Source organism: Panulirus ornatus, chromosome 53 (genome assembly GCF_036320965.1).
Source record: "Panulirus ornatus isolate Po-2019 chromosome 53, ASM3632096v1, whole genome shotgun sequence".
Lineage (NCBI taxonomy): Eukaryota > Metazoa > Arthropoda > Malacostraca > Decapoda > Palinuridae > Panulirus > Panulirus ornatus.
Genome location: NC_092276.1, coordinates 9,429,392 through 9,445,069, shown reverse-complemented (window position 1 = coordinate 9,445,069; position 15,678 = coordinate 9,429,392). Strand labels below are relative to the sequence as shown.

The 15,678-nt window shown below is 42.5% G+C and overlaps 1 protein-coding gene across 1 annotated transcript in view; it reads left to right on the top strand.

Annotated features, from left to right (window-relative positions):
• LOC139765232 (V-set and immunoglobulin domain-containing protein 1-like) overlaps window positions 1-15,678 on the top strand; it is a 150,866-nt gene that overhangs the window by 112,059 nt on the left and 23,129 nt on the right. The window contains exon 3 of the mRNA XM_071692567.1: window positions 6,747-6,916. Coding sequence (XP_071548668.1) covers window positions 6,747-6,916 — 170 coding nt within the window. The remainder of the gene's footprint in view (window positions 1-6,746; window positions 6,917-15,678) is intronic.

The following is a 15,678-nucleotide window of genomic DNA, read 5'->3' as shown; positions in this document are numbered from 1 at the left end:
TCCTCCACCACCACCATCTCTACCTCCTCCTCCACCACCATCTCTGCCTCCTCCTCCACCACCTCCACCACCATCTCAAAAATAAGGATCACATGGGTAGGTTATGTATATATATATATATATATATATATATATATATATATATATATATATATATATATATATATGTATATATATATATATATACATATATATATATATACATATATATATATATATATATATATATATATATATATATATATATATACTGTACGTGTAGGAAGAGAGGAAAGTGATTGGTTCTCAGTGAATGTAGGTTTGCGGCAGGGGTGTGTGATGTCTCCATGGTTGTTTAATTTGTTTATGGATGGGGTTGTTAGGGAGGTAAATGCAAGAGTCCTGGAAAGAGGGGCAAGTATGAAGACTGTTGGGGTTGAGAGAGCTTGGGAAGTGAGTCAGTTGTTGTTCGCTGATGATACAGCGCTGGTGGCTGATTCATGTGAGAAACTGCAGAAGCTGGTGACTGAGTTTGGTAAAGTGTGTGGAAGAAGAAAGTTAAGAGTAAATGTGAATAAGAGCAAGGTTATTAGGTACAGTAGGGTTGAGGGTCAAGTCAATTGGGAGGTGAGTTTGAATGGAGAAAAACTGGAGGAAGTGAAGTGTTTTAGATATCTAGGAGTGGATCTGTCAGCGGATGGAACCATGGAAGCGGAAGTGGATCATAGGGTGGGGGAGGGGGCGAAAATTCTGGGAGCCTTGAAAAATGTGTGGAAGTCGAGAACATTATCTCGGAAAGCAATAATGGGTATGTTTGAAGGAATAGTGGTTCCAACAATGTTGTATGGTTGCGAGGCGTGGGCTATGGATAGAGTTGTGCGCAGGAGGATGGATGTGCTGGAAATGAAATGTTTGAGGACAATGTGTGGTGTGAGGTGGTTTGATCGAGTAAGTAACGTAAGGGTAAGAGAGATGTGTGGAAATAAAAAGAGCGTGGTTGAGAGAGCAGAAGAGGGTGTTTTGAAATGGTTTGGGCACATGGAGAGAATGAGTGAGGAAAGATTGACCAAGAGGATATATGTGTTGGAGGTGGAGGGAACGAGGAGAAGAGGGAGACCAAATTGGAGGTGGAAAGATGGAGTGAAAAAGATTTTGTGTGATCGGGGCCTGAACATGCAGGAGGGTGAAAGGAGGGCAAGGAATAGAGTGAATTGGAGCGATGTGGTATACAGGGGTTGACGTGCTGTCAGTGGAGTGAATCAAGGCATGTGAAGCGTCTGGGGTAAACCATGGAAAGCTGTGTAGGTATGTATATTTGCGTGTGTGGACGTGTGTATGTACATGTGTATGGGGGGGGGCCATTTCTTTCGTCTGTTTCCTTGCGCTACCTCGCAAACGCGGGAGACAGCGACAAAGTATAAAAAAAAAAAAAAAAAAAAAAAAAAAAAAAAAATATATATATACACATCTCCCCCAGTGTAAAGGGTGGGAGACAAGCCATTTCCTTCACGAGTTAAAAGACCAGAAGGCCTTTAAGTTGAAGGTTCACGGCGCTGGTCGAAGTATTATGTAACAGGGGCGAAAAGAAATTGACTTCAGAGGGATTCTAAAACTAACTCTCACCTCGTCACATGATGCCAGCGAAAGCCCCTTAGCGTTAAAGTCTGGACCCTCTTTCAAGGGATAATAGAAATCTCGAAGAATGTGTCACTTTAGCAGGGAAATGATTGTCATTACAGCTGAATATACATACATATATACATAATATATATATATATATAATATATATATATATATAAATATATATATATATATAGATAGATAGATAGATAGATAGATAGATAGATAGATAGATAGATATATTCGCCATTTCCCTCATTAACGAGGTAGCGTTAAGAACAGAAGACAGAGTCTTTAGAGGGCAGTATCCTCACTGGGCCCTCTTCTGTGTTCCTTCTTTTGGAAGACTAAAAAACAGGAAGGGAGGATATCCAGCCAGTACCCTTGCTCCCTCTCCCTTTTAGTCGCCTTCTACGACACTGGGAATACGCGGGAAGTATTCTTTCTCCCCAATCACCACCGGAAAGAGAAAATGAAAACGGGCACTACTTTCGTATATTACATCCTCAGACAGAGTGAGAGGGGGAGACTCAGGTATTGAGGGCCTTAAAACCACGAAGGAGGTGGTGGTAGCAGCAGCAGTGAGGCGAGGCATCAAAATCCCCCATGGAGTGTGCGGGGTCGGCACTAATTACGTGACCTGACATTTGACCTTCCTCCCTCTCCTTACATGAGGTCTGGACAGGGTTATTCTGGTAGGGACTTCTTAATGATCGTTTCAGTTAAGAGTTAGTCACAGTTTGGCCAGAAGGCATATGTACATCATGGTTAAATGTGCCAGAGATCAGATGTGATCCAATTACATTTCTTTTCAATGAAACGAGTATGATTTAGCTGGGGTCTTAGCTCCTTCCCAGTCGATATGGTAATCAAAGGGAATTCTATGTTCAACTAACCCGTTGTTCTATTGGGCTGTTTCATCTGGAATCACCAAGTTATCATCCACCGTATAACTGGAATCACCAAGTTATCATCCACCGTATAACTGGAATCACCAAGTTATCATCCCCGTATAACTGGAATCACCAAGTTATCATCCTCCGTATAACTGGAATCACCAAGTTATCATCCTCCGTATAACTGGAATCACCAAGTTAACATTCCCGTATAACTGGAATCACCAAGTTATCATCCCCGTATAACTGGAATCACCAAGTTATCATCCCCGTATAACTGGAATCACCAAGTTAACTTTCCCGTATAACTGGAATCACCAAGTTAACATTCCCGTATAACTGGAATCACCAAGTTATCCCAGGATAACTGGAATCCAGGACATGATTTTATAAGCACCTTGCCACTTCATCACAGCACATGAAGCCACTGTCTTGTGTCTTTATGTATGTGTGTGTGTGTGTGTGTGTGTGTGTGTGTGTGTGTGTGTGTACCTCCCTTTTGAGTTACATTTCCTGACATAGCCTTATATGTCAATTTTGGGCTGACTGGCTTGGATGCTGTTAATGGGGTGTGAGGTCGCATGATTTTGGAAGTGGGAGGTCGTCAATACAGAAGCGGTGTCCCCATGTTTACATCAAGACAGAGAGGTTACCTGACTCTCTCTCTCTCTCTCTCTCTCTCTCTCTCTCTCTCTCTCTCTCTCTCTCTCTCTCTCGGTTTTACGCCGCGAGTGAAAAGCCACCTTTGGCGAGGCTGTATCACTGGGAGTAGAGTCACGTCAAAGACTTTCCCACCTACAAATGAGTCTCCATTACCCCTACTACTGGAAGGAGCGCAGAATTGGAACACAGGAGTCTTTAGAAAGATCTTACGTTACACACCAGAAGTACCTTGTAGTAATTAGTCTTGGGGTAATTATAGATAATTGATATGATTATAGATAATCGATATTAAAAAAAACACAAGAACAGGTGATGAAGAGGCAACAGTAAAAGAAGCTGTTGAAAAGAAATGGGGAATCAGAACCGATCAGAGAAGCCAATCACCATAAAACGCCGGATAATCAGATAAGCCAACCAGTACACTTATCCTTTATCTGTCTGCAGCATATTTCCATCAGCATCTTATCCGTACTTTATGGCCAAGCGACGCTGATGTGAACGAGCCGTTCGTTAACTTTGTGACGTTACTCTGTGGTGAGAACTCGATCTTCATTCCTCTCGTTACTGAACGCCGTCCGCCTCCGTTAGTTACGATCTTCGTTAGTGGGGAAAGCCAGGGAACGTGGGAGGGAGGGATTTGCCGGAGGTGTGTGTGTGTGTGTGTGTGTGTGTTTGTGTGGGTGTGTGTGTTTGTGTGGGTGGGCGGGTGGGTTGAGGAGGAAGGTTGGGGCAGGTAGTAGTAGTCGTGGTGGTGGGCGAAGAAAAAAACCATCGCCGCGAGAAAGAGAATTGGGCGGGTAAAACTTTGACATTATTTCGTCTCGCTAAGGATGACATACTGCGGGAGGGAGAGGAGAAGGAGGAGGAGGAGAGAGAGGGGGAATATTTCTCGTAGAGCTGGAAGGTAAATACAGCGAGTCATTTCTATTACTCTGATCTTCAGGGAGAACAAGTCGGTCTTAAGTGTTCTCCCTCACTTTGGCGTCCCTCCCTCCCTGTGTTAGCCTTTTGGTGAGGTGAGTATTCTTACCGAAGCTCCTTTCGTATCATATGGGAAATGGTATCCAATGGTACACAGATGGATCTAGGACGCTACATATACTGGAGAGCTGTGATTCGAGTGCCATAGCATCTATAACATACACATCTACATAGGTCAATCCTGTTACATGTAAATCAGAGGATAAACAACACTGGAGAATCAGACTCCATTACCATGCACCAAATAGGTTCCAAGTAAACCCCCTGTATACCATAGTTTTCCAAAGCCTTCTGCTCCCAGAACTTCTGCTGGAGACGAAGCCACCCTCTCACACCTTCTGTTCAGCCAGGCTGTTAGGAGCAGCGGCTCATTGCCCTCCCCACGCAATCACCCGCAACCAGGACGCTCTCAACACTAGACAGAAGTCTCAAGGCGCCCCTCCCAAAAAAAAAAGGAAAGAAAAAAGGTATAAGATTTCCTCATGAGCCAGCTAAGATAAATTAGCCACGCTCACGTCATCACACACACACACACACACAGACTGGTGGGCGAGACAGAAGGGACCTGTAGCAGCCAGGACCCAGAGGCTCTGCCTGCGTCTTGGTATTCTGAGAGCACAGCCAGCTCCAGCTTCAGCTGCTGGAGACGTGATCGGAAGAATTCATCGCGAGATGTAGGCTCTAAACGGCCAACCTGCCAGCCAGCCAGCCAGCACACCCCGCACAGCCACCCAGCCTGCCAGCAAGCCAGCCACCCAGCCCGCCAGCCATCCAGCCAGCCACCCAGCCAACTAGCCTGCCAGCAAGCCAGCCAGCCAGCAAGCCAGCTAGCCAACCAGCCAAACATCGAAGGTTTTAAGCTATACTTCTCGACCTCCTGATCACAGCCAACCAGCCAGCCAGCCAGCCAGCCAGCCTGCCCGCCAGCCAGCTAGCTAGCCAGCCAGCCTGCCAGCCAGCACAGCCCGCCAGCCAGCCAGCCAACCAGCCAACCAGCCTGCCAGCAAGCCAGCCAGCCTCCCAACTAGCCAGCCCAGCCAGCCAGCCAGCCAGCCAGCCGGCCTGCCAACTAGCCAGCCAGCCATCCAGCCAGCCAGCCCGGCAGCCAGCCAGCCAGCCAGCGAGCCAGCCAACAAGCCAGCCTGCCAGCAAGCCAGCCAGCCAGCCAGCCCCCCAGCCACCCAGCCAAACATCGAAGGCTTTACACCACAACACCTCCTTATCACAACAACTCCATATCACAATGAATGACGGACCAACAACACATCAGGATACAACCTAAGTTGTAATAGATCTGGTGATCACAACTGTTCGTTACAGGATACGACTCCAGTTATAGAAATTACCATCATAACTATTCGTTTGGTGTTATATAACCTTCTCGTGTCTTGTGGAATTTCCTTTTTCGTATGTGATACTCAGAGCAATTTCAGTCTTTCTGATTTCCGGGTTCTGAGGCAATTAACTCACACCACGCTTGCATTGTGGTCCTTACAAGTAACTTTCGAACTGCTATTTTCAGCTAATTTCAATAATAAAATTGATACTTCTTTGATAATCTTCTGTTGTGGCAATGAAAGTATCATTAACGAGCTAATTAGTCACAATTTGCTCTCAGTAATTAAGATAGAACATAGTTTTCCTCAAAAAAACAAACCAATCAGTATAGCGTGCGGTAATTTCCATTACGTTATACGATGTAATACTTAGGAAAACCAATTAAATATATCTCCAGATATGGGAAATAGGTAAAATGTTATTCCCCCTTATTTTTTACAGTATAAGTTAAGTATTTCAATATTTGAAATATGATCGGTGGACGGGTTGAATCCAGGGCATGGTTTGTGGGGTCTGGTTGTGGATAGGGAGCTGTGGTTTCGGTGCATTGCACATGACAGCTAGAGAATGGACGTGAGTGAATGCGACCTTTTTTCGCCTATTCCTGGCGCTACCTCGCTAACGTAGGAAACAGCGAACAAGTATGTTTTATATAAAGATATATATATATATATATATATATATATATATATATATATATACACGCGAAAGTGCACTTGGGACTTATCATGTTTCACTGTCCGCGTGGTTATCAGCAAATACTAGATCACGCCCACTACTGTGACTACTGAGATAGATAGATAGATAGATAGATAGATAGACAGATAGATAGAAAGACTGATAGATAAGTAAATCAATAAATTAACAGATAGATGAATAGATGAGCGCATTGATAGATATAAAGATAGATAAATAGAGAGATAGACAGGCAAATAGATGAATCGATGGATACATGGATAGATATACAGATAGATAGATAGATAGACAGATAGATAGATAGATAGACAGATAGATAGATGCATAGATAGATAAAGACATAGGTAAATAGAGAGATAGACAGGCAAATAGATCAATCGATGAATACATAGATAGATAGATAGATAGATAGATAGATAGACAGATAGATAGATATATAAATAGATAGATAGATAGACAGACAGATAGATAGATAGACAGATAGATAGACCTATAGAAAACTTGTACAGCAGCCGTAATCATTGTATCTCCCTCCTTCCCTCGCGCGTGCGTGCGTGTGTGGGCGTGCTGCAGCGTGTGTGTGGACGTGGCCCAGGGCGCCTCGGCACGTGGTACCACCGCCCACCATCCCAGGACCGACGCTCCCGCCCGTCTTCGACCCACTCTTCCCCACCAATGTCACTGTGACAGCCTCCAAGACGGCACTCCTCTCCTGTGTCGTTCACAACCTGGGCAACAACTCGGTAATTATATATGTGTGTGTGTCTGTCACTCATCATCATCCTACATCATCATCATCATCATCCTAGTTACTCTGGGTTGTACGTACGTGCATCTCTCATCATCCTGTTTATTGTGTTTGTTAATACGTGCATTTCTCATCATCCTGGTTACTGGTGAAGTACAAACAGGTATGAGTCTGATTGTATTTCTAGCACATTTATCTATCGTCATCCTGATTATGCTGTTTCAGTATATATATATATATATATATATATATATATATATATATATATATATATATATATATATATATATATATATATATATATATACATATATATATACATATATATATATATATATATATATATATATATATATATATATATATATATATATATATATGATGTGGTGATGTGATTATTACACGAAAGTGCACTTGGGAACTTATTGTGTCTCATTTTCCACGTGGACTCATAGGAATATATATATATATATATATATATATATATATATATATATATATATATATATATATATATATATATATATATATTATCATTCTGGCTATGTATTTGATAAATGCATTCGATTATCATCCTTATCTATTGTCTTTGACACAATCATCATCCTGTTTATGGTAGGATAATGGTTAAATCTAACATCTAATTCGAGTACAATCATTCTCTTGGTCTATGCATCTCGTTTCATCCTAGTTATCCCCTCTAGTACATAGATTTATCGCCCTAGTTACAATCTGGTATGTACCACCACCCTAGTGTGTAGTTTAGTACATACAATTATCATCCTGGTTGTGGCTTGGTACATGCATCTCTCAATCATCCTTGATCATGTCTGGTACCTGTACCTATCATCCTAGTTATGGCTAAGTACATCAATTGTCGTCCTGGTTATGAGTGAGTATATGTAATTATCATCCTATATAAATGAGCACATTAATTATCATCCTTGTTATGTGCTTGTACATGTAATCATCATCCTATGCGAATTTATGCATCAATTATTGGCTTAGTTATGTCCTAATACATGTAATCATCATCCTATACGAATTAATATACCAATTGCCATCCTGGTTATGACCTAGTACATACAATTATCATCCTAGTCATGGCCTAGTACATACATTTATCATCCTAGTCATGTCCTAGTCCATACAATTATCATCCTAGATATGGCTTACTGTATAGATCTATCATCCTAGTTATGATTTTTATGTATTCAAAGGCTGAAAATTTCTTTGTTAAGTAAACGAGCGAACGATCGTTCAATCTCCAATTAGACCGTTAGCACCAATTCAGCAGTTTTGGTGGATGTTTAGAGATTCTGTCCATTCCATTCAATCTGTTGTGTAAATCATTGTGTAAATGATTCAATCTGTTGTGTAAATCATTGTGTAAATTCATTTGATGAATTGGCAGATTTACAATCGATTTCATTCTAATGGTTTGAATATTTACAATCTATTCATTCGAACTGTTGAGAGATTTACAATCGGCTCCATCCTATCTCTCGGTTCATTTACACTCCCTTCATGCCACAGGGCGGGGGAAATTTACACTCCGTGCCATTAGAATCGTCAGGGAATTTACAACCTATTCGTTCGAAATGGTGGGGGTTAAATTCCAATCCATTCCATTCGATTTGCGGGGGAAATTTCCAAAATATATTCACATCGAGCTCGTGAATGCTAAAATGTAGCGGGGGGAGTTTTTGGTTTATCTCGCTATAAAACCGTAAGAGGTCTCGCAACGAAGGATATCTCGAAGTTAGGATACGTTCATCTGGGAGAGACAAGACCTGCTCAAATGCTGGGTGGGAGAGAGTGTTCAATCCCTTATGGTTCATGAACGGTTAACTGGGTTGGAGATGATTATGGCGGTATTCGATGCCTCAAGTCTACTGCGTCGGTGTAAGGTTCGAATCATCAACTGGGTTGGGTATTCGATGCCCCACGTTCACTGTGTCGGTGTAAGGTTCGAATCATCGTCTGGGTTGGGTATTCGATGCTCCACGTTCACTGTGTCGGTGTAAGGTTCGAATCATCGTCTGGGTTGGGTATTCGATGCTCCACGTTCACTGTGTCGGTGTAAGGTTCGAATCATCATCGGGGTTGGGTATTCGATGCTCCACGTTCAATGTGTCGGTGTGAGGTTCGAATCGTCAACTGGGTGGGGGATTCGATGCTCCAAGTCTAACCCACGTTCACTGTGTCGGTGTAAGGTTCGAGTCATCAACTGAATTGGGTATTCGATGCTCTATATCAACTGTGTCAGTGTAAGGTTCGAATCGTCAACTGGGTTAGGTACTCGATGCTCCACGTTCGCTGTGTCACTGTAAGGTTCGGATCGTCAAGTAGGTTCGAGTTACTGTGACTATTCGATACTCCACGTCCAATGTGTCGATCTAATGTTCGAATCCTTCCATTATGTCTTCGAGTCTTACCAGATACAGATGAACCGCACAGATGTATTCTCTTATAGTCACTGATATACCACACTTGCTCCTTTACATACCCTCGCCCTACCAACAGTCAGGGATAAAAGCCCTGTAATATGCCTGAAAGGGAGGTTACCCACCCCTCAGTCTCAGAGACGAGAAGGCGATGGAACTTCGACCAAAAGCTTACGAGGCTTCGAGACTTCAGATACGCTCTATGGGGCTTTAGTCCACGACTATGTTATCAATCACTGCTAATCCTTTTAAATCTAAATCTACTCCTGTAATATACTTCCCCTCGAACCCTTATGAAGATCTACCATACTCGCTCTCATAGAGTAGATGTATGAAGATCTACCATACTCGCTCTCATAGAGTAGATGTATGAAGATCTACCATAACTCGCTCTCATAGAGTAGATGTATGAAGATCTACCATAACTCGCTCTCATAGAGTAGATGTATGAAGATCTACCATAACTCGCTCTCATAGAGTAGACGTATGAAGATCTACCATAACTCGCTCTCATAGAGTAGACGTATGAAGATCTACCATAACTCGCTCTCATAGAGTAGACGTATGAAGATCTACCATAACTCGCTCTCATAGAGTAGACGTATGAAGATCTACCATACTCACTCTCATAGAGTAGACGCATATACCCACAAACTATGCCAGAGTTCCTCACTACCACAACAATGGCCCCCTTACATTACTGCACTTCACAAGGACGCGAAACTCACGCCCAAGTCCTCCACTCTCCAACCGCCAGGTTCCGACTCTATCACGAAGGACGCTTGACCGAGCGACTGAAAACTTTTGAGGGGGCATTGCTCAGCGTGCCAATACCTCCGTGGCTGCGCTCCATAAAGGTGTGGATTAGTTCCTGAAGCGACGTAGCAAATGTGAGGGCAAGAGCGCAAGGGCGGAGTGAGGGACTGGATCTCGCGCGTTAAATGGAGACTTGGGGATTAATAGCTCAGTGTATAGCGGATGAGGAAAAGGGGTGTTGGGGGTGTTGGAGATTGCCCCACCGCGTGAAGGGAACTCCTGTAGGCCAGGGAATGGATATACACTTCGAAAAGAAACCACAGTCTAGGCTCAGGCTGTGGTTTAACTTTCGTGGCTGTGGTTTAACGCCAATGACGGATGTAGGTTAACCCGGTTTGATGAATATCCGGTGCAAATTGCACGGCATGGGGAGAAGAGTGTTAGGTTAGGGATGGTTAGATACCATCTACAGTGTAAGTTAAAGGTTAGGGTTTGGCAGGTACCATCAGTATGAGCTGTATGGGCAGGAATTAGGTTAATGGGGTCTTCACCTCAAGCTGTACTTCAGTAACGAACTCTTAGAATCCAAACGATGTAGAAACTCATCCGATGTATACCAGTAATTACCTGTTATAACTATGAGAATGAAGGATAGAAACAGCATCAGTCAATTGAAGGACACGAGTCGTGATCTCTTACTTAAACTAGTGACCAGGGGACGAGGGACAATGATAACCTTTGGGTTCACCTGGAAACCATATGGTGGCCGGGGTGATTCCAGAAGCGAGTTGACAACAAGGAGATGAATATCATATCTACGTTTAGTTCTGGATATGTGTTGGATACCCACAGCATTGATCTGGATTGCACATGAAAAAACTGTTAATAAAGCTACCTTAGTGGCCTTAACAAGTTACTATATATATATATATATATATATATATATATATATATATATATATATATATATATATATATATATATATATATATATATATATATACGAATAAAGTGCATATGAACGCGCACCTTCATAGAACATACGAACCTCCAACAGCCAGGATCGAGGCCCATAGCTTAGCGGTTAGCATTCTCGCCTGTGGCACAGGGGTCCCGGGTTCGATCCTGGCTGTTGGAGGTTGTTATGATATATATATATATATATATATATGTATATATATAATAACCTCACAGGTATATCACAGCACCCTGACATTACACAAGCGAGCATGCAACATAGTCTACATCACGCGAGTGGAACATTAGCTCGCTCCACACAGACCGTCTGCATCCTCACACAGAGATCCAGACCTACACCCACCCAAGACCCTGATCAGTCAACCACACCCACTCATTCTAAGAACCACAAAGCTAGTCACATAACACCATAAACGAACGCCCTTAGACATCCTACCAGTACAATTTTCGACCCTAAAAAAAAGAATGTATCACACGATATCGTTTTTCAAGCAGATTATCCGCTCCATCTTAATTTACGCCTCACCTGCCGGGTCCATCTACGTTTTCAAAAGTAAATATGATAGAACTGTAAACCACGCACATGTGAATATGACAGAGCACATACATTAATCATGGACACCCGTGGTGTAGCGGTTAGCGTTTCCTGACCCGTGACGCATTCACGGGCCGCCCGCCCAGGGTCGAGTGCATGGGTTCGAATCCTGACTGTGGCGGTCGGTCCACAGTCAATCCAGCTGTTCATTCTCATCCTCCCGCAGAGATTGGGCAATAAATTGGGTACCTGGCTTAAGCTAGAGTAAATATATACACACACACACACACACATATATATATATATATATATATATATATATATATATATATATATATATATATATATATATATAAACCTTGGCCTCATGATTGAGTTAACACCTGGTTCGAAACGTGTCTCATTCATTCTGAACCATTACCTTCTTTCTCTCAACATTTCCATCTATCTCGCTACATATCCTCTGTTATTTTTTCCCTTGTACCCCAGTCGCATCTACTCCACCTGTTGCGTATCCTCTACTATCCACTTCCCTCCTTATATCTATCCCAGTCCACGAATCTGCCGTTCTCTACGTCTCTTCGTCATCAACCCTTCTCCCAACCAGCCACTGATTCGGACATCGCCGCTCTTTAAGAATTCATCAAGAACAAATCTACCTTCTAATTTCTTATTTACTACACCTTCTTGGTACTCCCTGCTCCTTGCTTTCGAAAGCAGAAAGCCCTGAATAATTGTACATGTGTGTGTGTGTGTGTGTATGTGTGTGTGTGTGTGTGTGTGTGTGTGTGTGTGTTGTTGGCCCTCCTGTGTGCGTTAGTTCCGTGTGTAATTACTGCCTTTCTCTTTGTGTCTGTGTCGTAAAGACTAGAATAAATATAGCTTTATTGAATCTAGGCAGCCAGTCAGCAGAAAATACACAGCTGAGATTCTACAAACACTGGAAGGTCATAACTGATCAATAAAGAACTTAAGATAAAGGTGGGGCTTCCCTTGGGGATAGGGGAGAAAGAATACTTCCCACGTATTCCCTGCGTGTCGTAGAAGGCGACTAAAAGGGGACGGAGCGGGGGGCTGGAAATCCTTCCCTCTTGTTATTTTTTTTAATTTTCCAAAAGAAGGAACAGAGAAGGGGGCCAGGTGAGGATATTCCCTCAGAGGCCCAGTCCTCTGTTCTTAACGCTACCTTGCTAATGCGGGAAATGGCGAATAGTTTGAAAGAAATATATATATATATATATATATATATATATATATATATATATATATATCCCTGGGGATAGGGAAGAAAGAATACTTCCCACGTATTCCCTGCGTGTCGTGGAAGGCGACTAAAAGGGGAGGGAGCGCGGGGTGCTGGAAATCCACCCCCTCTCGTTTATAAATATCCAAAAGAAGGAACAGAGAAGGTGGCCAAGTGAAGATATTCCCTCAAAGGCACAGTTTTCTCTTCTTAATGCTACCTCGCTAACGCGGGAAATGGAGAATAGTATGAAAAAAAAAAAAATATATATATATCAAAAACATTAGATCAGTACAACGTAGATAAACACCTGGACAACATGACCAAATATATTACCATTTAGACAACTGAATGATGTTAGACCCTGTTACTGTTCATTTGACCCCTGTCGACTTATGTGACCTTCACTTACGTAACCTTTGACCTACCTTAAGACGGTCACCCGGCCGAGCTACCCTCTCAATGTATTCAAATTAACAATGAGCAAAACACGACCCGCTCCTTGATCTTCGCGTCTGGGATACAGATGGTATGTGCTGAATGACATGGGTTACATGTCTCACACACACTACCTCAAGCAATACCCTGGTGAATGCTAAGCCTTACCGTTTATATTTTGATTATCATTATTGTTACTGATATTGCTATCATTATCATTATTACCATTATGAATATGATGATCGCCTTCTTCGCCTTCTTCGCCTTCTTCTTCTTCTTCTTCTTCGTCTTCTTGGTCCGCGTCCTCCTTTTCTTTTTCGTCCTCTTCTGCTTCTACTTTTCTTCTTCCTCTTCTCCTTCTTCTTTAACATCCCACTCTTCTTCTTCTTCTTCTTCTTCTTCTTCTTCTTCTTCTGCTTCATCTTCGTCCTTTTCTTCTTCTTCTTCTTCTTCTTCTTCTTCTTCATCATCTTCTTCAGCGTCACCTCTTCTTCTTCTTCTTCTTCCCCTTCTTCTCCTTCTTCTTCTTCCTCTGCGTCTTCTTCTTCCTCTTCTTCAATAATCATTACCAAACACGGGAGACCTTATACCTAATCTGGACAATCTTAGGCAATCAGGTCTAAAACTACACCCTTGATCACATCATCTACCTCATACAATAAAGCAATCCACTCACAAAGATAAGAACATTTCGAAAGAGAAAAAAATCATATAGGGTTGTATTCCCCAAACTTACTTCACCACACGAGATGCAAAGTGACCCACCAAACTATGTTCATCGAGATATTGCAGGCACCCAAGCTGTCCCAGGCTCTGTCTCCGACCCTGCTACATCCTTACAGTCAAAGAATCAAACCAAACCCACTGTTGACTAGCACAGTTTCAGCAATGAAGAAGTTTGGGTTTTTTTCTTTTGGTGGGAGAACATCATCAAAACCAAATTGGATTGTAAATTGCGTGTGAGCGCTGGTGTGGTTAGCGTGTCTTACACTGTGTGTACATGTATGGGTACACTCATTTGGTGTCGTGTTAGCGCACTGGTGTCGTGTTAGCGCATTAGTGTCGGGTTTAGCGCATTGGTGTCATGTTAACTCACTGGTGGTGTCGTGTAGCCGTATTGGTGTCGTGTGGGCGTATTGGTGTCGTGTGGACGTATTGTGTCGTGTTAGCGCACTGGTGTCGTGTGGGCTCATTGGTGATGTGTTCGGGCACTGGTGTCGCGTTAGCGAATTGGTGTCGTGTTAGCGCATTTGTGTCGTATTAGCGCATTTGTGGGAGTCGAATCTTTTTTTTTTCTTTTTTCTTTCTCGCCTGTAAGCGCAGCGCTATACTTCCAGCCCTTGTCGCTGCCGAAACCTCACTAATACATGCGTTATTTCTATCATTTAGTTAATAGGTTATTGAAGACGAAGGTTAATACATGCGTTATTTCTATCATTTAGTTAATAGGTTATTGAAGACGAAGGTTAATACATGTGTTATTTCTATCATTTAGTTAATAGGTCATTGAAGACGAAAGTTAATACATGTGTTATTTCTATCATTTAGTTAATAGGTCATTGAAGACGAAAGTTAATGCATGCGTTATTTCTATCATTTAGTTAATAGGTCATTGAAGACGAAAGTTAATACATGTGTTATTTCTATCATTTAGTTAATAGGTTATTGAAGATCAATGACAATGATGGGTTAGCTGGTGACAAGGTGGTTGATAGCTTTAGTGTGTGTGTGTGTGTGTGTGTGTGTGTGTGTGTAATGTTAGCCAGAGCTCTGGGCTATGACCTTTTGGAGAGGAATGTCTTGCAATAAGATCCTTCGACGTGTTGCTGCTGTGTGTATGTGTGAAAGTGAGATAGATAGAAAGATAGTGAGATAGATGAATAGAAAGATAGGGAGAGATAGATAGATAGAGGTAGATAGAGGTAGATAGATAGATAGAGAGAGAGAGAGAGAGAGTGTGTGTGTGTGTGTGTGTGTGTGTGTGTGTCCCATGTCTCCTCAGAGCATCATATAGAACGTGGATGGCTTCATTTGGTAACTCATCATCAAACTCTTTTTAAAAAGATTTACCTGGTAGTCCACACGAGGCGAGACAGAGCCTTACTTACACCTGTGTATAATGCAGTGACAAACGTTCCTGTCACTTGGAAGACGTTTTCTGTAACGGGGCCAACAAACGTTCCGTTGACTTAGCAAACGTTTTTTTTTTTTCTTTTTTATGTACTCGGGACACGTCTTTGGCAGATATGCAGGTAATCTTAAGCTCCAAACGTTTCTGTCGGTTCGGAAACGTTAGTAGAATATTAAAGATGCTGGAGGAAGCGGAGGAGGAGGAGGAGGAGGAAGAAGAGGAGGAGGAG